The sequence below is a fragment of the Peromyscus maniculatus genome, chromosome 10, assembly GCF_049852395.1.
Source record: "Peromyscus maniculatus bairdii isolate BWxNUB_F1_BW_parent chromosome 10, HU_Pman_BW_mat_3.1, whole genome shotgun sequence".
NCBI classification, from domain to species: Eukaryota; Metazoa; Chordata; class Mammalia; order Rodentia; family Cricetidae; genus Peromyscus; species Peromyscus maniculatus.
In genome coordinates this window covers 1,778,839-1,802,714 of record NC_134861.1, presented here as the reverse complement: position 1 = coordinate 1,802,714, position 23,876 = coordinate 1,778,839, and the positions used below count along the sequence as shown (strand labels likewise).

The 23,876-nt window shown below is 47.8% G+C and overlaps 2 protein-coding genes across 7 annotated transcripts in view; both read left to right on the top strand.

Annotated features, from left to right (window-relative positions):
• Window positions 1–23,876, top strand: part of Jakmip1 (janus kinase and microtubule interacting protein 1) — a 140,015-nt gene that overhangs the window by 98,265 nt on the left and 17,874 nt on the right. For all 6 annotated transcript variants that reach the window (XM_076545688.1, XM_006985605.4, XM_016004048.3 and 3 more), the window contains exons 9-13: window positions 5,413–5,541; window positions 6,957–7,085; window positions 17,386–17,469; window positions 20,117–20,179; window positions 21,728–21,826. In XM_076545688.1, the coding sequence (XP_076401803.1) occupies window positions 5,413–5,541; window positions 6,957–7,085; window positions 17,386–17,469; window positions 20,117–20,179; window positions 21,728–21,826 (504 nt within the window). The remainder of the gene's footprint in view (window positions 1–5,412; window positions 5,542–6,956; window positions 7,086–17,385; window positions 17,470–20,116; window positions 20,180–21,727; window positions 21,827–23,876) is intronic.
• Window positions 1,676–22,134, top strand: LOC143267542 (uncharacterized). Its single transcript, XM_076545690.1, has 6 exons — window positions 1,676–1,894; window positions 5,413–5,541; window positions 6,957–7,085; window positions 17,386–17,469; window positions 20,117–20,179; window positions 21,728–22,134. Exons 1-2 carry the CDS (start codon window positions 1,789–1,791, stop codon window positions 5,442–5,444), a joined length of 138 nt encoding a protein of 45 aa, XP_076401805.1. The 5' UTR covers window positions 1,676–1,788; the 3' UTR covers window positions 5,445–5,541; window positions 6,957–7,085; window positions 17,386–17,469; window positions 20,117–20,179; window positions 21,728–22,134.

Here is a 23,876-nt window from a genome sequence, read left to right as displayed (position 1 = left end):
GAGCACTGGGGGGTCAGCCCCAGTGCCTGAGACAAGGGAGGTAAGCTCTCAGAACCCGCTTCCTGGTTCTCAAAATGAAATCACATTCAGGAAATCACAACGGAGGTCCTGGTTCTGGGCCTGATCTTAGTAGGTGGTCAAGAAATGACAGTGCCTCGTCCCCTCTTTGTCGTTGAACAGAGGCCTTGCTGCGTGCTCTAGTTTGATTTCTGTTGCTATAACAAACACCGTGACTGGGGGGCGGGAAGGGGCTTATTTCAGTTTCTAGGTTACCGTCCATCATCAAGGGCAGAATCTCAGGGCAGGCATCTGAGCAGAACCTGAAGCAGAGACCGCGGAGGACTGAGACTTCCTGGCTGGCTCTCTGGCTTGTGCTCATCAGCTAGCTTTCTTCTACAGCTCAGGACTTGGTAGGGGATGGCACTGCCCACAGTGGGCTGGGCCCTCCCACATCCGTCAACAAGACTGTTCCTCACAGACGTGGCTCCAGGCCAGTCTTGTCAAGGCAGTGCTTCAGGGGGGCTCCCTCGGATGACTTTAGGCTATGTCAGGTTGATAGCTGGAGCTAACTGGGTTATCGTGGTTGGCCTTCTAAATCAGGTGCTCAGGCCCTTCTAGTCCACGGTCCAGCCCTTGGGCCCGTGTCAGTCTCTGGTGTTGTCCACCCAGAAAGGCTGCGGAGTCTGCTTGGCCACGTGTCAGTCTAAGTCCCCTCCCCTCTAGGGACCTTGTCTTACTGCTGGCAGTAAGTGCATGCCTGCTGTCTGGCAGATCCTTCTGACTCATGAGTCCTGAGTCCACTCTCACAGCACACCTAGCAGTCATCCAAACCTAAGCCAGCGCCCAGAGGCTAAATCTGCTGCTTGTGAAAGGCAGGACCAGAGGCATGTTGGGCATCTCTGGAGCAGGCACTGCTGTGGTGTGACATCCTGCCCAGGACATCCCACTGCTTTTCCCGTGTGATTTTTGCTTCTTAGCCGCTAAAGGTCCAGTTATCACCGTGGTTGTTTGCAGTCGAGCCCGTTCCTAGGCAGTCCTTCCCAGCCGCTGCCCCGGGAGCTTGTGTGGCTTCGTCATGTCCCCATGTGTCCAGTGACTCACAGCTGCCGGTACAGCACCCCACAAGCCCCGAGGTTCAGAGCAATGACTACATAAAACTGTCACACATTTGATGCCCAACCTGTCTGCAAGGCTGGTCCTTGTGGGGGAGAGATGAGGGGCTCTGTCTCCTGTCCTGGTGGTACTTCTGTAAGGGCTGCGTATGCCTATATCCTGGACCTCGGTCTAGGCAAGGGACCGATGACTCCCCATGGGTGGTGGTGGACTAGCTGGAAGATGTCCCAAGCAGGTGAGGGAGGAGGTGCCCCATCCTTTGTGACTTTGGCACAAAGCAGGAGGCTCTCGTCATGACGCTGTTGCTACTGTTGTGCCCAGGAGCTTTGCAGTTATCCAGGGACCTGGAACTGTTGACAACAGGTCTGCGCATCATGGAGGCTGGGCCCTGGGAGGGACGTCCCCAGAGGACATGCTGGTTTAGAAGCTGCGCTCTGTGCTGAATACCTGGGGCTGGTCTGGAACCTCGCTCTTCTCCGTTGATAGCTCTGTCACCAGCGTCTGGGAGCCGCTCCAAGGCAGCATCACTGTTGCCAAGGGGACACCTTTGGGCGTCCCTGTCCTCCAGCATCTGCAGCTGACGGTGTTCAGGAAGCTGTGAGGCACCAGCGTGCCTTTTCCTGGGGCTGGCCTGTGGAGCCAGCACAGGCTAGCAGCGCCTGCACCCTCCCCACCATGGAGTACATCCTGTTTGTGCTTTATTTCTCCTTCTTCCTCTGTCTCTGTGCCCTCGTGTGCCTGTACTTCTCTGGCTGCCAGGAGATGACCTATAGGCATGAAGGTATGCAGCTAGCTGGGGGGAGGAGGGTCTTAGCAGTTCCTGGCTACCGTTGGAAGGGCCTGGGTCTTGCAGGCAATTCTGCCTGGATGCTGGGAAGGTGTAGAGGGGAGCTGATGAGATGCTGGGCTGGGTCCAGTTGAGGATGGGGATCCCCTCTTATCTGCCAAGCATGAACTTGTGTGTATGTGGAGAAGAAACATTTGGTCTGCAAAGCATTTTGATGAAAATTATGTTACACACACACACACACACACACACACAGGTCTCATGTAGCTCATTGAGGCTGGCCTCAAACTTAAGCATGGATCCGAGGATGACCTTGAATTTCTGTCCCTCCAGTCTCTGCCTCCATCATGTGCTATGTGTCTGCTAACTCACAGCTGCCGGCACCCCACAGCCATGCACCCCACACCACACTGTGCTGGAGGTCTGCCCCGGAGCGGCATGCATGCCCGACAGTCACTTTACCAACTGAGCTGCACCCCCAGCCCCCAAACTACGTTCTAGACTTGGGATTTGCTCATAAAAATGGCATTGGCTAGACTGCCCAGTGTTGTGAGGAGGTGAATGTCGAGAGGGTCTAGCCCGATTCATAGTCAGTGGACTTGGCATCTGTCCAGGAGCTTCAGGAGGTAAGCATCCGGGAAGCTTAGAATCGAGGAGCACACGCCACTGGGCAGCGTGCAGGAAGCACCATTTCTGGTGGCTCTCCCCCAACCCTCTGGAAGCAGGTGTGGGTCACCTCCCGTGTGTCACCCTTTAAGGAGACAGCCATTGTGTTCACTTTAAACACCGAGGTGGCTTTTTTTTCTCTTCCGTGTTGTGTTAGGGACGCTGTAGTGGGTGGGCCAGCTCTATCAGTTGTCATCTCATCCCTTAGACAAAGGAGCTCCCCCAGGCATGCGGGCAGCCTGTGGGCACACACCTGTAATCTCACCGTATGGGAGGTGGAGGCTGGAGGGCTGGAGTTCAAGGCCAGCCTAGACGATGTGAGACGTTAGTTAAAAAAAAGAAAATAAAGCAAAAAGGAGCTTGTAGAAGAGACAAACTGACCCACTCGTGTGTCCCGAAAGCCTGATGGGCACCGGAACCCAGCCGGCTCCTGGCTGCTGTGGAAATACAGGGACTGTACATAGTTATGGATTCCCTTCCATTACGCAGGATTCCATCGAGACTATTGGTTTGTGCTGGCTTCCACCCTGTAAGTAGCTTCTGGCTTCCCTTGGTGCAGCATGGTTCTCTGCAGTCCCAGTCTCTGTGGCCAGGTCTACTGTGAGGCTCCATCTGGGCCTGCCCCTGGGCTGCTGAGTTGGGAACATCAGCAGTTAAAACCTCGTGATTAAACTCTGTCATTGAATACTTAGTTCGCAGTCTCACTGGCCAGCAAAAGCGGGCTAGCCTAGGAAATTGAGCCCCGGACACTTCCAGAATGCTAACCAACACTGTGTCCTGATCTTGGGAAGTATGTTTTAGAATCTTCCTAGGGCCCAAAAGGTAGACTACTGAATGTATTGTGAAAAGAAAAAAGGGAGAATATGAATATGATAAGATAAAAAGGGAGATTATGGAATCTACTTTTAAAAAGGAACTACTTGTTTTAAATAAGATAAGTAATGAAAATTTTTTGGTCTGAGTTTATCAGATGTTACTGGACTGGACATTGTTAATATATATAATGGAGTTTTTTATCTGAATCTGTCAAATGTTAATGGACTAGACATCATTAATGTAATTTTTGGCTGTATATATTGTATATACTTATTGGATAGTTTTTCTTGTATCAGTTATAAGTTTTCTTTAATTTTAGACAAAAAGAGAGGAAATGTGGTGGTATTATGTTCCCCAAAATATTGTGTACCTTAATAAACTTAATAAACTTGGTAGGAGAAGGAGCAGAGACCTTACTACATCAGGCCACCAGTTAGCACAGATCTGTCCCCAGAGGCCGGGCAATTAGCAGTGTTTATGACAAATAGGTTGGCCAGGCAGCAGCCCAAGACAACAGAGATGTGGAGCTTGGGACAGAGGTGAGCTGCAGGTGTAGACTTCATCGCTTCCTGGAGTTCCCAGTGCCTGTGGGCGTGGGGCTCACTATCTGAGGGGAGGAGGGGATGCTGAAGGCCGCTTGGACTGGATGAAACCTAACCTGGTTACAACATCCTGCCTTCTGACTCACCTGGGCAAAGAGGCAGGTGGACACCCACCAGATGCTGGCCCTGTGGACCTTCAAAGAGGTCACACACAAACCCCAAACGGTTTGAAGAACATTCTGGTGGGGAGTGCTAATAGGTGCCTCGTAAAGCCTCTGTAGAAACTCCAACTGTGTAAGGTGACCGAGGAGTCCCTCCCTGCCGCTTCTCTGCCATGTCAAAAGTTCTTCCTTGTGGCATTGTTACTGGTGACTGAAACCTCCATATTCTCATATTTGCACCTGGGTGATTGCAAACACATGTTGGCTTCAACCTACAGGGTGGGAGATGCCCTCTGGGTATGGGGTGTGCCCTGCCTCCTCCGTGGGCTGGGGAGCGCTGTGGAACTTGGGGAGTTCCTGGGAGCCCAGAGCTGACCACTGCAGTGAGGCTACTGTCCTCTCACAGTCATGGAAAGCAGTCTGTGAAGGCGAGGAAGTCTCTCAAAATGGGGGTTGTTTAGGAAGAGAATAAAGAGAAGTGTACTTAGAGCCAGGAACAAAGGTGCACATGGAGATCGATGGTTGATGGAGGTAGCCCTCTGGGGCTAGCACTTCCCTGGCAACTACCCCACCTGGTTTTAATCATGTATCTCTAGGCTCAACCTTCTCTGGCTCACAGGAGCTGCTTAGCCAGTGATTACTGAATAAGTGAATGAATGAGCGAACAAATGAATGAGTGAAGCCCCACATCCTGTACATTTTGGAGTGAGAGAGGTGTGGCCAGAGTCTCAGGTAGTTGACACACAGGACATAAAAACTGTTGAGTCTGAGGTTATGAATACAGGGCCCTTAAACTGTTCTTTCTGATATTGTCAATGATCTGAGTGTGCTGTCATGAAAAGCTAAGAAAAATTGCCCCTTAGGCAGGCCTGGGAAGGACATGGGCCATGCAGCTGCTTCTCCAGCTCAGCCCTGGGGTCAGTGTTCAGGTCTGATCACATGCCCCTTTCCTGGCATCCCATGTATCAGCTTTGTCTTTGGGGCCAGACATCTCACTCAGCTCTTAGAACGCTCTGGGTGCTGACTCTTAGCTAGGCACAGAGTGAGTGAGGTCCCCTTTCATGCTGGAGGGACTTAGGGCTCAGAGGACCCCGAGTTTAAGGCCAACTTAGGAGTTGCATAGCCCTCTCTGCCTGTGACACCCCCTACCACCTTGTCATTGTTACACTGGCCACATCTCCAGCTGCCCTAGTGGCCCGCTCTGTCCTGCACCAGCTGTAGATGAGGTCTAAGCCCCCCTGCCAGCCCCAGCCCCCTCTGCCCTGGGCTGGCCATGGATGGGCGGCTGTTGTCTTCTGTTCCTGACGTCACGCTGTTTCTCTCGCAGAAGCATGTTGTGGAGACATTTTTTGGATTTGATGAGGAGTCCGTGGACTCAGAAACATTGTCAGAGACGTCCTATAACACTGACAGGACAGACCGGACCCCAGCCACTCCAGAAGAGGATGTAGACGAGGTAAGCAAACAGCAATATCCTGGGAACTTCCCACTTTCCTGTTGCCCTGGGCTCCTCCCTCTCTCTGCCTTGAGGGGACCTAATGGGCACCTTCCCCAGAGCCAACCTCCTTTGAGACTTAAGACTGCTAAGGACACACCCAGATGCTGACCTTGGTGTTCACCATGGCAGTTAAAATTACACATGGCTTGTCTCTGATGCCTCACACATAGTTGACAGAAGTGGCCACATCTGGTGACTTGCCTAAATTCCAGGCTTTAGTATAGACTTTCCCCTGGCACTGCAGCCCACACAAGGCTTCCTCTGCCTGTCCTCCCTGCACCCCTCAGTGGCTGTCTCCTGAGCCCTGGTGAGAAGGGAATACACTGGCCTCACGGTGATGCCATCTGGTTGTTGCAGGTGCTGGTGGGGCTTTCTGGGGGTCACATGTGCCCTGCTGGGAAGGCCCCCTGCGGCTTCCTGGATGAGTCTAGGCATTGCCCAGCCTGTATCTCCTGGTCCCAGGTCATTGCCCAGCCTGTATCTCCTGGTCCCAGGTCATTGCCCAGCCTGTATCTCCTGGTCCCAGGTCATTGTCCAGCCTGTATCTCCTGGTCCCAGGTCATTGTCCAGCCTGTATCTCCTGGTCCCAGGTCACTGCCCACCCTGTATCTCCTGGTCCCATGTCATTGCCCAGCCTGTATCTCCTGGTCCCAGGTCATTGCCCAGCCTGTATCTCCTGGTCCCAGCTCTTTGGGCAGCCACCTCTCACAGACCCATGGTTGGGATCCATTCGAACTCCTGTTGGCCGTTTCTATGGAATTCCTTCTTGAATGACATCAGGACCCTCAGGAAGATGCACCTTCCTCCCAGTCGCCCCATTGTCCTCGAATTTAGTTGCTCATAGAGGGGCCTACCCATGTTGGAAACACCATGGGTGCCATGTCCTGCCTGAGTGTCTGGCTAAGGTTTTGCTCCGACACGATGTCTGGTTTTTACAAGCTGTCGTGATACCTGCAACAGCGACTTGCTCCATTGGTCACCCTGCACCGTCCTCTCACGGCCGCGCAGGGCATCTCACACAGGCGCCCTGCTGTATTTGTGCTGTCACACGCAGGCGCCTGTCTTCAAAACAGAAACTCTCAGAAACGACATGTGGCCAGAGGGACATCCTCCTCAGTGTGAACCCTCGCTGTGGAGTCAGGCTGGCTCCCAGGAGGCCTGTGAGCGCTCAGGGTTAGGTGCTGAAGTGGAGAAGGCATTTTCTCCCAGTAACCTTTACTTCAGGTCCTGATTACTTCCAGGCTAGGCATTTGTAGACACCGGGGAGAGATGTGGGCATTTGCTACTGTCTCAACTCTGTCTCTTGAAGTCACACCAAGTCCTGAGTTGATTGTTGTTTTGTTTGTTTGTTTTATTGTTGTTGTTTGGCTAAGACCACAACCAGAGAAGAGGCCGACCTGAGGTTCTGCCAGCTGACCAGGGAGTACCAGGCCCTGCAGAGGGCCTATGCCCTGCTTCAGGAGCAAGTCGGGGGGACGCTGGATGCTGAGAGGGAGGCCCGGGTAAGTGTGTCCCTTTGTTGATGGGGATGCATAGAGACTGGGGAACAGGAGGGGACCTGGGATCTTGAACTGATGGAGGTGACACCACACCCTCCCTCCTCGTCTACCATCTGTTTGCAAGAGAGAACACTTACAGAATGGAAGGGGTGGGCCAGATAGATGGTGAATCGGCGCAGGGGCTTGATGCCGAGCCTGATGATCTCAGTTCGAGCTGCTGAGCCCACATGGTACGGAGAGAGAACTGATTCTTGCAAGTTGTCCTCTGATCTCCACGTATGCCAACACACACACACACACACACACACACACACACACACACAATTAAAATAGAATGGAATTTTAGGGAGTGAGGAAGTTATAGACTCAGCCAGCCTTTCAGGCTTCAGCCCTTCCTTCTCACTGCAGAGCCAAGGTCCCCCCCCCCCCAGCGCACGCCTCCAGTGTCCTCAAGGAACACTTTCAGGGGTTCTTGGAGCACCCCAGTCACAGGCACTGCGGGTGATCTCAGTTCAGGTGATACATCTATGGTGCTGAGCTGAATTTTTCTGGAAGCTTCCACTGACCCTTCTCCCACCTTGGTGTCACACAACATGCCTCTTTGGGAGTGCTGGAGACACCAGAGAGCACACACCGGGGCTAGTGCTGTCTGTCCCATGCCCCCATCTCATAGCCATAGTGTAGATGTAACCAATCGTATTATTAAAATAAGAAACACAGAGCCAAGGTAAAAGAGAAAAGCCGAGAGGTCAGAGCTCAGAGATAAAATCTTACCTCCTGCAGTGCTCCTAGCTTCCCCGAGAGAGGGAGGTACTTCCTGTGTCCCTGTTTAAATAATCTTTCTGTTCTGCCTTCTCATTGGTTGTAAACCCAACCACATGACTGCCTCATCACTGCCTGTAAGTACCGCCCTCCAGGTCTTAAAGGCGTATGTCTCCAATACTGGCTGTATCCCTGAACACACAGAAATCTACCTAGCTCTTCTAACCACCACGCTCTCACTATGGCTCTAATAGCTCTGACCCCAGGGCAACTTTATTTATTAACATAAAATTAAAATATTTCAGTACAAATAAAATATCACCACATTTCCCCTTTTCTATTTTAATAAAAAGAAAAAAGGCAAAAGGTTATAACTAACAAAAGAAAAACTATATACAAAAGTACAATAACTATATACAATATATACAAGTAACAAATACCTAAACGATGTCTAGTCCATTTGTATTTGACAAATCAGAGAAAATAATTCCCTTATCTATCCTATTTTAGTAAGTCCAAAATGTATCTAATTCACTTTCTATCCTAATTAATCTTCAACTATAACTAACTAATCTTCAACTCCCTCAGAGACCCAAGAAGGAAATAATATTAGCTAACAAAAATAAAAACAAGAAGTGCACAAAAGCAACTTCCAAAAATTTTGTGAGTTGACAGAAACAGCCAGCTGCCTGGACAGTCACCTGAGGTTTCTCCACAGTGTTGGGGCATCATCTTCAGCCTATAGGCTTAGCGTATCTGACAGACTCATTTGTGAAGTAGGTTGTACACAAGGTCAACAGTTCAACCTCACACTGGGTGAGAGCAGTCCATGTACCAGAAACACCTGAATTCCACTAGTGTCATGTCATGATTCAGGATTTTAAATTCTGGAAATTGTTGATGGTTTTTGAATTCAGCTGTCCATTCTTCTTGGCTGTGTATATATGGCTTCATCTAAGCATGCCCTTCTCCACATCCCTCTATTAAATGCCAGTCTACTATTGAGAGGCGTGAGCTTTCAGTTGCTGTTCCATTGCACAACAGAAGCCATCGGCCCACTGCCTGTTCAGCTGCCTTCAAAGAAAAGGGCACTGTACCTTTTCCAGATTGTGAAGGCCACTTCAGGGATGGTGCCATATTGTCCTGGCCTCAGAAGATGCCTTCTGATAAAGCCATAACCATACTTGTTTTGGCAGGAATCGGTAGTCCTTTGTTTCGTGTTCTGTCTGTCCATTTTGTCCTGTTGATTTGAGGATACTTTGTTGTCCAGTGGCTAACTTTTGCCACAATGAAAGTTAACTCCATATGCAGTTTCTTCAATGCCCATATTTTCTCTGAAGTAGATTAGTACTGCCAGGAGCTGACATGTCTCAAAAAAGAAAAATTTCTAAGTTATTAAAATATTTTAAATGCCATATTCGTTAGATCTCTGAAGGGTTTGAAGATGACCTGTCTAAAATATATCTGCTCAATTTTTAAAACATATCTAATATGACTACAATTTCTATTGTAATGTCTAACTACTAACTTTCATTTCTTTATATCCTAATAGTTGGTAATAATGTAAAGTATTTAAAACTAGTAATTGTCTTTTTCTTTTCTTTCTTTTTTTTTTTTTTTTTTTTAAACAAGAACCTTAAATCTAATCTCCTTTGCTTAGCCTTTTTCCTAACCCTTGACAACAACTTGTAACCAACCCCCCTAAACAATTGAAAATTATCCCAGACCCAAAACCCATTAAAAGAACCAAAAAACCACCCGCCCCACACCACTTCTTTGGCAATGTGGGTGTCATATTCTTAAAATTGCTTCCTGCTGGGTATGGGTGAAGTTATCTTTATCCTGAAAGAAAAATTTAGGTTAATTGTCAAATTCTAGGAAAGGTAACTATATCCTTCATTATTATCCAGTCTGTGTATAAAGCCAAAGTTCAGGGTTTATCTCAAGTCCTTATTCAAGTAGTCTTTGAGACTGGATCATCTCAGCTAGTCATCTCAAAATTGTTCTGAGCACCTTGTAGTTCAAAGCTGATCTGTAGATGATGTTTGTCAGCTTAGTGATATTATTATTGTCCACGTGGAATTGTTGTTGTTGTTGTTGTTGTGGTGGGGCCCCATCTTCTTTCCGGAGACTTCAGTTGATGTTAGGCCTGGCCGTGATTTCCTGCAGAAAACTGATAAGAGACTCGAACACAAAGACATATATATGCAGCTAACTGAAGCCTTTTTTCTAGAATTAGTTAGTACTCTATATGACCATTCATATCTTAACAAAGTTTAAAATGTATATATATATTAATCTTGTAAATTTTGATATAAAATTTATACTTTAAGAAAAGTTTAAAGAATCAGAATAGAATCAAAGAGTTGAGATTAGTAATAGAATAGTCCCTTAATTAATTTGGCTTTTGTCCTGTCCCATAGCAGAAAATGGCTCTTTTATTCTGTCATGATACAGGGAGTTTGTATTTTCATTTTAACAACATGCTTGAGTTTAAAGAAGGAGAGAGCCATTCTCCAACTCCAAAGTCAGCTTTAAATTTTAATTGAACTGGGACTATTAGAAAACCAATAGTGTTAAATCTTTAGAGAAAAGCAGAAACAAACATTTAAGAAGACATAAAATTTTTTAGATAATATATACCCATATGCCATATACTCCAATATACTCTGTTTCCTGGGATAGATGATTTGTCCCTTTTCTTCAGTTGTCTCATTTGTCTTGTGTCCTTCAGATTCCTTAACCTTCATTCTCCTAAAAGACAAAAACAAAAACCTTCCCCCAAGACTAATTTTGGGGATGTTCCTTTTTGGCAAGTTATTATCTGATTAAATGAAAAGACATGTGTTACAGGTACAAGTTAGTTTAAATTGGATGTTCATGCTGGTTGATGAACTATCACCTCCTCTAATTAAGAGGTTTCTCTTGTTCAAATCGAACCTTTATCAATTTTGATGGTACCCACAGCTTATCTTCTCCTATAGAAACAAAAGCAAAACCTCGTCCCCAACGTAATACATACCCTGGCTTCCATTCTGAGGTCAGCACATCCTTAAAGTATATAGGCTGATTTAATTCTGTAGTTTTTTCTATTACCCAATGTCTCTCTGCAGCTGTTGTTCCTTTCTCATTGGCATTCAGAAAATTCAAAGTTAATAGAGCATTATGCAGTCTATTTCTGGGGGTTTTTGTTACTCCTTTTTGTTTATTTAGCATATCCTTTAGAGTTCTGTTTGATCTTTCTATAACTGCTTGACCTGTAGGATTATGTGGTATACCTGTAATATGCTTTATATTGTAATAAGCAAAAAACTGTTTCATTTTAACAGAGACATATGATGGAGCATTGTCAGTTTTGATTTGTGCAGGTATACCCATAATGGCCATAACTTCTAGCAAATGAGTGATTACAGAATCAGCTTTTTCAGAACTCAAAGCAGTTGCCCATTGAAATCCTGAATAAGTATCGATAGTGTGGTGTACATATTTCAGTTTTCCAAATTCTGCAAAGTGAAACATGTCCATCTGCCAGATTTCATTCCTCTGAGTACCCTTTGGGTTACATCCTGCTGGTAATGGTGTTTGATTATAGAAGGAACAAGTAGGACATTTCTTTACTATTTCTTTGGCTTGTTGCCAGGTTATGGGAAAATCCTTTTTTAAACCTTTACTATTGACATGATGTTTTTTATGAAATTCTGAGGCCTCCAGCACATTTCCTATCAATAATTTATCAATCTCATCATTGCCTTGTGCTAGAGGGCCTGGCAGACCAGTATGAGATCGGATGTGAGTTATATATAAAGGATGACTCCTTTTCCTGATTGTATCTTGTAATTGAATAAATAGTGAAGTTAATTCTGAAGCATCAGGGATAAATTCTGCAGTCTCAATATGTAATACCACTCTTTCAGCATACTGAGAGTCAGTTACTATGTTGAGAGGTTCTGAAAAATCCATTAATACCAACAGAATAGCATACAATTCTGATTTTTGCACTGAATTATAAGGACTTTGTACCACTTTACTTAAATTTTCTGATTTGTAACCTGCCTTTCCTTGTTTGTTGGCATCTGTATAAAATGTACGAACTCCAGATATGGGTTTTTGCCGTACAATTCGAGGCAAGATCCAATCAGCTCTCTTTATAAAATCAATTCTGTTGCTTTTGGGATATTTGCTGTTAATTTCTCCCAAAAAATTACTGCAAGCTCTTTGCCAAGGTTCACTTTCTGTCCATAATTTTTCAATGTCCTCCTTAGTTAAAGGTACGACAATTTCTGCTGGGTCTATTCCTGCTAATTGACGAAGTCTCAATTTTCCTTTCCAAATCAAGTCAGAGATTTTTTCCCCATAAGTTTTTAATTTTTTATTTGGTTTATTTGGTAAAAATATCCATTCCAATATAATATCTTCCCTCTGCATTAATATTCCAGTAGGGGAATGCCTAGAAGGTAAAATAACCAAAATGCAATCCAGCTTTGGATCAATACGATCCACGTGCCCTTCATGTACTTTCTTTTCTACCAAGGCCAATTCTTTCTCAGCTTCAGGTGATAATTCTCTTGGACTATTTAAGTCCTTGTCACCTTCTAAGGTTTTGAACAAATTAGTCAGTTCATCATTTTTTACCCCAACAATAGTTCGTAGATGAGAAATATCTCCAAATAATCTTTGAAAGTCATTAAGAGTCTGTAGTCTATCTCTCCTAATTTGCACCTTTTGGGGTCTAATTTTTTGTAGCTCTATTTTATATCCTAAATAATTAATAGAATCTCCTCTTTGTATTTTTTCAGGAGCAATTTGTAATCCCCAGCAAGGCAAAATTTTCTTTACTTCTTCAAACATTCTTTCTAAAGTATCTGCATTTGAGTCAGCTAGTAAAATATCATCCATATAATGATAAATTATAGATTTAGGAAATTTTTTACGTATCACTTCCAATGGCTGTTGTACAAAATATTGGCACAGAGTTGGGCTATTTAACATTCCCTGTGGGAGGACCCTCCATTGAAATCTTTTAACCGGTTGAGAATTATTATAAGTAGGCACTGTGAAAGCAAATCTTTCTTTGTCCTTTTCTTGTAAGGGTATTGAAAAGAAACAGTCTTTTAAATCAATAACTATGAGAGGCCATCCTTTTGGTAACAGAGTAGGCAAAGGAATTCCAGATTGTAGAGAGCCCATCGGCTGAATTACTTTGTTAATTGCTCTAAGGTCTGTTACCATTCTCCATTTACCAGATTTCTTTTTAATAACAAATACAGGAGAATTCCAAGGGCTGGTTGACTGTTCAATATGCTGAGCATTTAACTGTTCTTCTACCAGCTCTTCTAAAGCCTGGAGTTTCTCTGTTGTTAAAGGCCATTGCTGAACCCATACAGGCTTGTCTGTTAACCATTTTAAAGGTAGAGCTGTTGGTATTTTTGGAAGATTATCAGTTGTTGTGCCCTGTTCCTGTATAATATGGATGGCTGGTGACCACTCAAAATAATGCCTTCTAATATTTCTCTCAGAAACATGTGCTAGTTTATGATTTGTTTCTGAGATTGGAGGGATTTTAATCTGAGTATTCCATTGTTGCAACAAGTCTCGACCCCACAGGTTCATAGCTATGTTAGCGACATATGGTTTTAATTTTCCTCTCTGTCCTTCTGGACCTATACATTCCAGCCATCTTGCACTTTGTTTCACTCCAGATAATGTCCCAATTCCTAACAGTTGAACGTTTACCTCCTGAAGAGGCCAAGCTGGATGCCAAAATTCTGGTGCAATTATGGTAATGTCCGCACCTGTGTCTACCAGACCAGACAACAAAACACCATTTATTTTTATCGTTAATTTTGGTCTCTGTTCATTAATAGAAGTTTGCCAAAAAATTTTCTTTATGTTTTCTCCTGAATTTTCTATTCTCTCTTTTTCATCATCCTGACCAGCCTGATTTATTCCAATAGTCATTTGGTTATTTAATCGCTCAGAGCAGGGATTTCCTCTACAGCTGCAGGAAAGGTTTGAACTGGTTTTGCTATGGGGGCCTGCATGAGGCCCCTCCGGGAGTTTCCCGAAAACTGAGGCAAAGGATTACCCTGTCTGTCCTTTGTTGATCTACATTCGTTGGTCCAGTGTTTTCCCTTACCACACCTTCTGCATACTCCAGAAGGAAGGGGCATTCTGTTGCCATTGTTCCTTGAAGAAACATTGCTTCTAGGATTGACCTGTTTACAGTCCCTTTTAAAATGTCCTTGCTTTCCACACCCAAAACATCTAACACTCCTCAAACCTTTTGAAATTACTTCTCCTACCCACGTATCATGCTCATCAACCTCAACATTAATTGTTTCTCTAATCCAATCTTCCAAAGGTGCAGATCTTGCCCTTAACGGCCTGATTATTCTTTTGCATGCTGCATTCGCATTCTCAAATGCCAAAGCTTCAATTATTGCCTTACTAGCTTCTGATCCTGAGACCATTCTGTTTACTGCTGAAGCCAGTCTTTCTAAAAAATCTGTGAAAGATTCTTTAGGGCCTTGCATAACCTTTGTGAATGACTCATGTTTTTTTCCTGGTTCATCAACTCTGTCCCATGCATTCAAGGCTGCCATTCGACATAAAATTACGGTTTGAACATCATATAAACATTGTGTTTGTATTGAAGCATATTGGCCTTCTCCAATAAGCTGATCCTGACAAACTTGTATTCCTTTATCCCTCCATTGTGTTTCTACGTTTCTAGCTTCCTCCTTAAACCAAGTCAGAAATTGAATTCTCTGGCTGGGTTCCAGAACAGCTTGTGCAAGGTCCCGCCAGTCCTGTGGTATAATCCTATTATATGTTGACCAGGAGTTTAACATTTGCTTTACATATGGGGAATGCATGCCATAAGATACTATTGCCTCCTTAAACCTTTTAAAATCCATCAGTTCAATTGGAGCCCAGATATTTTGTGTAGCCATTTGATCAGGCATCTGCTGTACGGTTACAGGATAAATTAAGGATGATTGTGTGAAAACAGGCTTTCTTTCTGTAACCTTATGATCCAAACTTGAACCAACTTCACTGTTAAAATTAACAGGTTTTTCTAAAGCTGTTATCCTGGCACTTAAATCGACTATCTTTTTAAATAGTAAAATGAGAATAAGCATGGTGATTAACTGCATAATTCCCATAATACTAATCTTTTCATATAGTTGTTCCATTGTCAGACTGCCTAAAATTTCAAACAAAACCCAATTTTCTTCCAATGTACACAGGAAACCCATTTTTTTAAATGTGGAAAAAATTTGTCTTTTAAATAGTTTCCTTTATGACTTACCAAATCTGCGTAGAACAGTAGAAATCCGAGCGAATTTCAAAACAGCCACCTAGAGTCCTAGGTGTAAATCCAGAGAGAGAGAGAGAGAGAGAGAGAGAGAGAGAGAGAGAGAGAGAGAGAGAGAAACAGAGAGACAGAGAGAAAGCAAGAGAGAAAGCAAAAGCGAAAGTGAAAGTGAAAGTGAAAGTGAAAGCGAAGGGGTAGCCGGCTAAAGCTTAAAGCCAGCCACTTGTTCCCTGTGAGCCGAGTCAAGGCTTGGCTTTACAGCCAGGGGCCCTGTTTAGCAGGGCAGGCCTGAGCTGTTTGTAGCACTGGCTTTAAGCAAGCAGCTCACAGTCCGGCCTGAGCCCAAGCAGACCTGGGCTGGGGCTAGGGAGCCGGCTGCTCCGGCTAGGGAGCCGGCCCCAAGCAGTTTTTAATGGATTCTTGTCACGTTGGGCGCCAGATGTAGATGTAACCAATCGTATTATTAAAATAAGAAACACAGAGCCAAGGTAAAAGAGAAAAGCCGAGAGGTCAGAGCTCAGAGATAAAATCTTACCTCCTGCAGTGCTCCTAGCTTCCCCGAGAGAGGGAGGTACTTCCTGTGTCCCTGTTTAAATAATCTTTCTGTTCTGCCTTCTCATTGGTTGTAAACCCAACCACATGACTGCCTCATCACTGCCTGTAAGTACCGCCCTCCAGGTCTTAAAGGCGTATGTCTCCAATACTGGCTGTATCCCTGAACACACAGAAATCTACCTAGCTCTTCTAACCACCACGCTCTCACTATGGCTCTAATAGCTCTGACCCCAGGGCAACTTTATTTATTAACATAAAATTAAAATATTTCAGTACAAATAAAATATCACCACACCATAGTCCAATGAGGCAGTCCAGTTTCCTGAAGAAGGAAACTGAGCCTCAGGACGGCAGCAACTTGACCGAAGATTCCCAGAGGGTCCCCAACAGAACTGGGAGCTGGGACCGTGCCGCTGTGGCTCAGAATGCTCGGTACACACCCCTGGGAGCCCCATGAAGGAGGGCTTGGGTATTCAAAAGCATATACAACAGTATGGTTTGCAGGTCTCAGTAAGATGGCAGGTGTAGGCAGGAGCCACTGTTTCCATCCAGAAAGAACTTGGCACTCAGTGCTCAGGGTGATAGCAGATCCAGGTGGTGGCATGGGGGTGGCGGAGAGTGAGGGTGTGTGGGGGGAGGCATGCAGGAAGCAAAATCCCTGGGGGATGTAGTCACTTCTGCCACAACAAAAGACCAGTCCTTCTTTTTTGGGGCCACAGCATGTGAGCTTCTAGGCTTTCTATGTGCTTAATTTCTTTGTCTTTTAACACCATCCACTTGCCCAGTTAGTCGAGATTTCATAATACATGTTGGGCATGGTGGCATACACCTGTAATCCCAGCACTCAGAGGTTAAAACAGGAGTATTGCTATTACTTGGAGACCAGCTGGGGGTACATAGTGAGTTCTAAGCTAGCCTGGGCTACAGAGTGAGACCTTGTTTCACATTTTAAAAAGAAAAGAATGGAAAAGGAAGTAGATTCCTGATTTTCCAGATGACCTTGAACTTCTGATGCACCTCCTGAGGGCCAGGGTTGTAGAACTGGGACAACACACCAAGTGTGGGTTCTGGAAAGCGGGTCACGTCTGGGTCTTCCCCTTCCCTGTGCCGCCCAGGGCCGTGCCTCCCAGGGCTAGGTTAGTGCCTGCACTTGTCCAGTCTCTGCTGCTGCTTCTTGCTGTGGGGTCAGCTGATCCATGGCTTCCCTTACGTATGTGACTTGCCTAGTCCATAAGGTGTTAGGGTCCAGTCTTTGCTGCAGGTGACAGAGAACCCCATCAGGCGTCCAAGCAAGTAGAACAGCTGTCAGCAGCTGGATGCCTGCTGAATGAGAAAACAATGGCCCTGTCAGAGGTGGCCTTGGGATCCTGAGACATTCAGTTTTGTATAGCACATCCCAGAAGAGGGTGGCTCCTCCTGTCCTTTGATTGTCTGATATTGAGGGAGTTAGGCCATCACCTCCCATGACCCCTTAGTTCTCACCTGATGGTGCAGCTGTAGATGAACTTCAGAGCCCTTAAGTAGCTTGATGTGAGCGTGTGTGCAACAGGACCCTCCTGCCCCAAGACTCTCGCGGTGTCCAGGCATTGTCTGGTGGGCAGCCTGATTCTTTACCTCTGTGTCACCTCAGCAAGTGACTTGCTCGCTTCCTGGTCTTTTCCCTTCCAGACTCGGGAGCAGCTTCAGGCTGACCTGCTGAGGTGCCAGGCCAAAATCGAGGACTTGGAGAAGCTGCTGGTTGAGAAGGGACAGGTAAGCAGGAAGGTCATGCATGCACTCCGGGCTCCTCATGGTTCTGTCCCCATGGTGTCCCTGGGGTCCGATGGAATCTTTGGTGTGCCGAGGGTAGGAGGAGGTTCTGTGGAGGGATCACTGTGACCCCGGGAGAGAATGTGTTGCCACAGTCATAGTGTGCCCTGCAAGCCTGCCTGGCTTTTCTTCGTTTGCCAAATACATGGAAACAGAAGGTAACTCCTAGAGCTGAGACATGGCCAGGAGCTCTTTTGACTGGAGCCTGAAGAAAAGCTGCTCTTTTCTGTCAAGATTTGAATTGCCTGTGTATAATTGAAGTGCTGTGGACCACTTGGCAGGGCCCATAGCAGCAGGCTCAGGCTGTGACTTTGCCATAGGGGAGTCTGGATTGGTCACCTTCGTGGGCGCCCTCTCTGATTTGATGAGGCTAGGCCTAGTGGACAGGAGGATAGGGAGGCAACCCCTAGGCCTTTCTAGTCGCTGCCTGTTGTGGGCAGAGGCTCTTCTACTTTATAGGGTTCCCTAGGGACCCAGCGCTGGATACACCATCTTGGAACAGCTCTACTTAGGACTCATTTCCTGTCAGCAGGTTGAGGTGACTGTCACTGCCTCAGCATAGTTAACTGGCCCAAACCAGTCACATGCCCCACTGGCCTATGAAGTGCTGAGGCATGTACAGGTGTCTATAGGGTCCTTGCTCCTGCCTTCTGTCAGGGGCTAAGAGGTGTGGAGAGGTCTAAGGAGAAAGTCTAGGGTTGATGGGGAGTTGGTGAGACTGGGGGGGTGGGCAGTGAGAAGGAAAGGGATTGGAAGAAGTTCTGAGGTTGGGGACAATGCAGGCTGTAGACCCAGTTGCTTAGAGCCAGCTCTGACTAACCTAACCCCGGTGGGGAGGTTGTGGGGAAGGCTGAGGACTGCAGGTGAGGTAGAAATAGAGGCAGAGTGCCAGCGAACTGAGTCTGTATGTGCTCTCCAGAAGCTACTGCAGCAGCCTTCATGAAGGGACCAAGTGAGAAGAGTGTGGGCACCCAACCCCCCGGGTGTGGGTGCTGGGAGTCGCAGCCTTGCTGGGGCCCTGAAGGCAGGAGAGGCACAGAGAACGCAGCCTGGAGCCAAGCACTGGTTGTGCCCCTTACTTGTGTGACTTAGACACACTTCATAGCCTGTAAGGCTCAGTTCCCTCACCCACAAGATGAGGCTGTGGGAGAGTCAGGAGTGGGCTAGCAGAGAGCCAGGCGATGAGGAGGCTTTCCCAAGCTCCCATTCTGATTTTCCGCTGGCCTCAGTTTCCCTCTTCTAGGCTGAGCTCACAGGCTGTGGCTGATGTTGCCTCCCATGCTAGATACTATGTGTGTGTGCGTGTGCGTGTGCGTGTGCGTGTGCGTGTGCGTGTGCGTGTGCGTGTGCGTGTGCGTGTGTGTGTGTGTGTGTGTGCGTGCGTGCGTGCGTGCGTGTGTGTGTGTGTGTGTGTGTGTGTGTGTGTAGTCAGCACGTGCTTACCAGAGCCCTTGCCCCCGTACCAGGCTCGGCTAACTTCTCAGTCAGCTATTGGTGTGTAACAAACTGCCCACACTCTTACCTCCTTAAAATAGCAGGTTTGACTTGCTGTGAGATCTGTGGATTGCTGCCCTGGACTGGGCTCTGCAAACAGTTGGTCTGTTGGTCTCTCCTGGGCTTCAGGGAACCAAGTGGGTCAACTGGGAATGGGAGGCCTTAGGCGACCTCACTTGCCATTCATGGTCTGGTCTCCCTCCTCGAGGAGGCAGTCTGGCTTCTTGGTCTGGTAGTCTGGTGTGAAGGCTGGAGTAACAATCCCATCCCCTTGGAGGACCAGAGACCCTGCAAAGTTGTACATACCGACTTGGGGCAAAGGTTGCAGCCATCCATGTGAGCAGTCTGCCACGGAGAGGCATGTGGAGGGACCTAACACTGTTCTTTCAGGGACTCGCGGCCACACAAACGTACATGCAAAGCCGTGAGGCAGGGACACGGGGTGTTAGGTAGAAGTCTCTCCCCCCCCCCCAGGTGACTCAAATGTCCTCTGGATGTTCCACACCTGCTGGTCAAATCCTAGGTCAGCATTGGCTGGTGAGCATCGTGGAATTCTAGCGCTGAGTGAGGCTAGCCTGCCCCCCGTGGAGTCGGGGGTGGGGAGGTAGAGTGGAGGGGTCAGACCCTGGCCCAGTCCCAGCTCAGTGGCTGAGCAGGGTCAGAGGGAGGAGCTGGAGAAGGCTCCCTTGCCTCGTGTGCTCATTCCTCCTCCAGCCTGACGCCGCCCGTGAGAGCCTGTGTTTGTGGCTCTGGCGTAGCACTGAGGATGCCACGGTGTCAGGGCAGAGGCCGCTCTGTGTTCTAACAGACCGCATGGGAGTGGAGCCCAGCAAAACACCGGTGGAGCAGCAGAAAGTCCTTTAGGTGCCGCCGACTCAGCCACCACGGAGCAGGGTCCTATGATTGCCCAGGGGACCTTGATGGGGAGAGAGCTGGCGGAGAAGGACTCCTCACAAACATGCTGTTGCCTTTGCCTAGGTTTAGAGGGGCAATGAAGTCACACAGCCGCTGTCCCGTCTGTGACCTTTTCTTCCCTGGGCATGGGTGGCGTAGCCAACATTGGAACCAACAAATAAACACCCTGTGTTTCCTACAGGACTCTGCATGGGTAGAGGAGAAGCAGGTACTCATGAGGACGAACCAGGACTTGCTGGAGAAGGTATGTTTGGGCCAGAGCCTCAGGCCCTGAACCGCAGAGGCCACCAACCTGCCCTGGACTCTCAGTATACCACCAAGACCAGAGCCCCATGACTCGGTGGTTCTCACGGGAGAGGGGTCGTCCCCACTACAGTCAGGGCCGGACTGAAGGTCTATCCTCTGGGACAGGTCTTAGAACCTGGAGGGTGCCTCCTAAAACAGCGTCGGGCATTCCCAGCCCCCTTTGCTGTTGTTTTGGGATCTAGAGCTGTCCTGTTCCTCGGGGAGGCAGACAGAGTCTCTGCAGGCCCTCAGGCCCCCTCAGCTGGGTCAGCCTTTGTGCTGGGGGCCTACATTCCTTGTCCTGTCACCATAGACCTCCCTGAAACTGCAAGGTCGTCTGCCTGATTGTGCTTTGGTATTGAGATTAGCTTTTCCGGCTTGGTTGGGTCAGTTCAGTTATTGTTAAAGTAGATGCCAAGTTGTGCCACATGATCCCAGTACCCTTTTAGAGCAGTTTGAACTCCCCCCTCTACTTCCCACGCCCATTTCCAGTCCTTCCTGTCCCCTGTCCCCCGACCCCCAGTGTATTTCAGCTGGGTGATCAGTAGGCTCGTCCCCTCTGTACACTCCATGCCAACAGAAGAGAACCTAGGGTGGACCCTGGGTCTTCAGCATCCTGAAAGCCCAGGCCTAAGCCAGCCAGGCCCATGTCCCTTAAAGGCAGCCTGGGTCTGGCCCAGCTCTGTTGTGTGGCCTGCCCTGGCCTTATTCTTCTTCAGGTATCGAGGTGTGACTGAACTTGGTTGCTTAGTGGGCCCTGTGTGTCATGGAGACTTTAGTGCCTCTGGCCTCAGTTCTACAAGCCACACAGGAAACCCAGTGTTTACCAGGGTCTCCTGAGGCTGAGACCACCCACAAGAGAGCCCTTCTTTGGTCACCTGATAGGAGGATGGAGAATGCATATTGTCTTGGTGGCTCTTCACTGATGCTTGGTTGTGGACACTACTGTTACCCTCCTTAGGTGGAAACTGAGGGTCAGAGAAGATCTGACATGCATCCCTATGGTTCATGGGCTTTGGGCACTGGAGGCTTTCCCCAGACTGGTCTGTGCTCTCAGGGTAATCAGAGTTCTAAAAACTTTGTACCAATGCCCCCATGATACCTGTAGCTGACTGCAGCTGACCCTGAGGCCTGGCTTGAAAGGGCCTGGAGGGCTCAGGGAGCTGAAACACCCACACTGTACTCTTGGTTCTCTCACATTGGCCTCAGGGAGGGATTTGATAGCCCCAAGCCTCAGTTCTCTGTCACTCATTTGTTCAGCAAAAATATAAGGAGCTTCTAATGCCCTGGTCCAGGCTTGGTGCTAAGGAGGCAAAGCCAGCCCAGCATCTCTCCCTTATCCCAGGCTCACCAGCAAGTGCACTTGTGGCTAGCCCTGCCCCTTCCCTTGGTAACCAGCTCTCCGCTTCTCTCAGGCCACTCACTAAAGTTGGCTCCTAGTCGGGGGATCCCTGGGGACATGGGGGCGACCACGGAGACCGTTAATGTCAAGGTGTCTTTGCCCCAGATTTACAGGCTGGAGATGGAGGAGAACCAGCTAAAGAGTGAAATGCAAGACGCCAAGGACCAGAACGAGCTGTTAGAATTCAGAGTGCTAGAACTCGAAGTAAGAGACTCTATCTGTTGTAAGCTCTCAAACGGAGCAGACATTCTCTTTGAGCCCAAACTGAAATTCGTGTAAAGCTCCCTGCCATTTCCAAGCATGCGTGAAGGGACGTGTTACCGTTTCTCTCCTTCCTTCCTCTGTTCTTTTCTTCTTCTTCTTCTTTTAAAAAAATCTGTATGTTCGGGATAACTTCACTGCCTTAACGTGTCCTGGGGAGGATGCTCGCGACGTCTGTGGACTTGTACCAGAGCAATCTATTTATTGCCTACCGCTTGTTTTGCACTTAATAAAATAAGTTGTTTTTGCAATATTTTGCCTTTTTTATTTGTGTTTCATTTCCATAACTACTTTCCTGCATGCACAGTCGCTGGGTGTGCCTTGCGCAGCCCCAGACGGCAGCACTGTTGCAGCGGAGAACACACCTTTGACCTTGCATGCAGCAGGCCTCTCCCGAGAGAGCAGGCTCTGACCCAGCCGGCTCTTGATCCCTGCTGTGTTTACTAGCAGTGTGGGCCCATTTTCTGCCTGCCAAAGCGAACGCAAGGTAAGTGGAGGCAGGCAGGAGGATGTATTTACACAGGTGTTAACCCGCTCCTTCACTCAGTAGACTTCTTCAGTAAATACAGACCTGGGCTCGGCAGCCATTTGAACTAAAATTGTTTGTGATTCAAATTGCAACTGAAAACGCCCAGACACTGCACTTAATAGAAACCTTGTCCCTCTGGGAACTCCACAGGGCAGTGAGTAGGACTCTGAGGGAACACTGAGGAATTTGTTGCTTCCTGCCAAACTCCTGCATCCTGTGTGTGACAGTATTGCTTGGCTCTCACGCCCCCCTCATCCTCCCCTCGTGTTTCTGTTTCAAAGTCATCGGCATCTTAAACATCTTTCCATGTGTGACTCGTCTCCACAAGGCTCTTCTTACACTGCCCTGCTTCTCCAGCCGACACCTTTGCATGCGTGACTCTCCATCCACGTGGGCGCCTTCACTGTCTCTGGTTCCTCTGGTTTTGTTTTCCTTCCTTTGTAGTGGAAGCGCTCTCTGTGAGCCAGCCTTGTCCTCCTGCTGGCGAGGGTGGGCTGAGGGGCTTTCACCTTCCGGTGTCGCTGTGTCCCTCAGCTGCAGCATTTATTCATTCATCAGAAATTGGAAGTCCGTGAGGTCGTGCTTAGTACCCTACCACTGTGAGAATGCCTTCCACAACCCTTCGCTATGAGCTTTCCCACAGCCTTCAGAACCACTGGGAAGCAGTTTCATGACTTTTTTCATACAAAATATGGGCTGTTCTGACCCCCCGCTTTTCTATGAAAAGCCTACTGAATAAGTACCTCTGGTGGCCGGTGTGTGGGGGAGTAAACGGTTGTAACCTTCTTGGCTCATGGAACAGTGCAAAGCGAGGTGAGCCAGCTTGAGCTCTCCTGGAAACTCACTGAACGGCCCCTTCCCCCTCCCTCAAGCCTCCCTCACACAGGGGCAATGTGTTAAGGCGTGTTTTCTATTCACACCAATCCCCATTACTTCTCTTGGTTGGATTATGAAGGTGTCCTAGGTCTGTAAGTTCTTGTTACTTAATTTCAGCTCCTCCCTCACTTCACAGCAGCTTGATTTGAGGCAAAAATCTGAGAGGGTTTTTGTGTGCTAACTGGTCGTGACTCATCTGCTGTGTCAGGCTGAAAGCCAGCTCCATGTAGAAAATGGGCTGGAGACCAGGGTACCATTATGCCGACATGCTGTAATCCCTCTAAGCAATGAGGCTCCCTCAGACCTTTTACAAAGTGCTCACATGGGGGGTGGCTGATGAATGTCTCTTCTGGGACATCTGATCATAAATCTGAGGTGGGGGGCTGGCTGGAGAGTGATCATAAGTCTTGTTAGTGTGGATAAAAGAACCAAACCAAAAAAAGTCTGTGAGCTGAGTCACCCATTATGGGAAGCAAGGGGAGTCAGAAGTGGACCCAGTTCTGCCCCTCAGTAGCAGGGAACCTCAGACTCAGCTTTCTTAAGCCTCCATGGGTACATGCCTTGTGAGGCAGCCTGGACTTCAGATGG

What these genes read in the sequence shown, in the direction of transcription:
- LOC143267542 (XM_076545690.1), top strand. Translation starts at nt 1,789, where the DNA reads ATGGAGTACATCCTGTTTGTGCTTTATTTCTCCTTCTTCCTCTGTCTC. An exon ending in GATGACCTATAGGCATGAAG is followed by an intron (nt 1,895 to 5,412) that starts GTATGCAGCTAG and finishes TTTCTCTCGCAG; the next exon opens with AAGCATGTTGTGGAGACATT.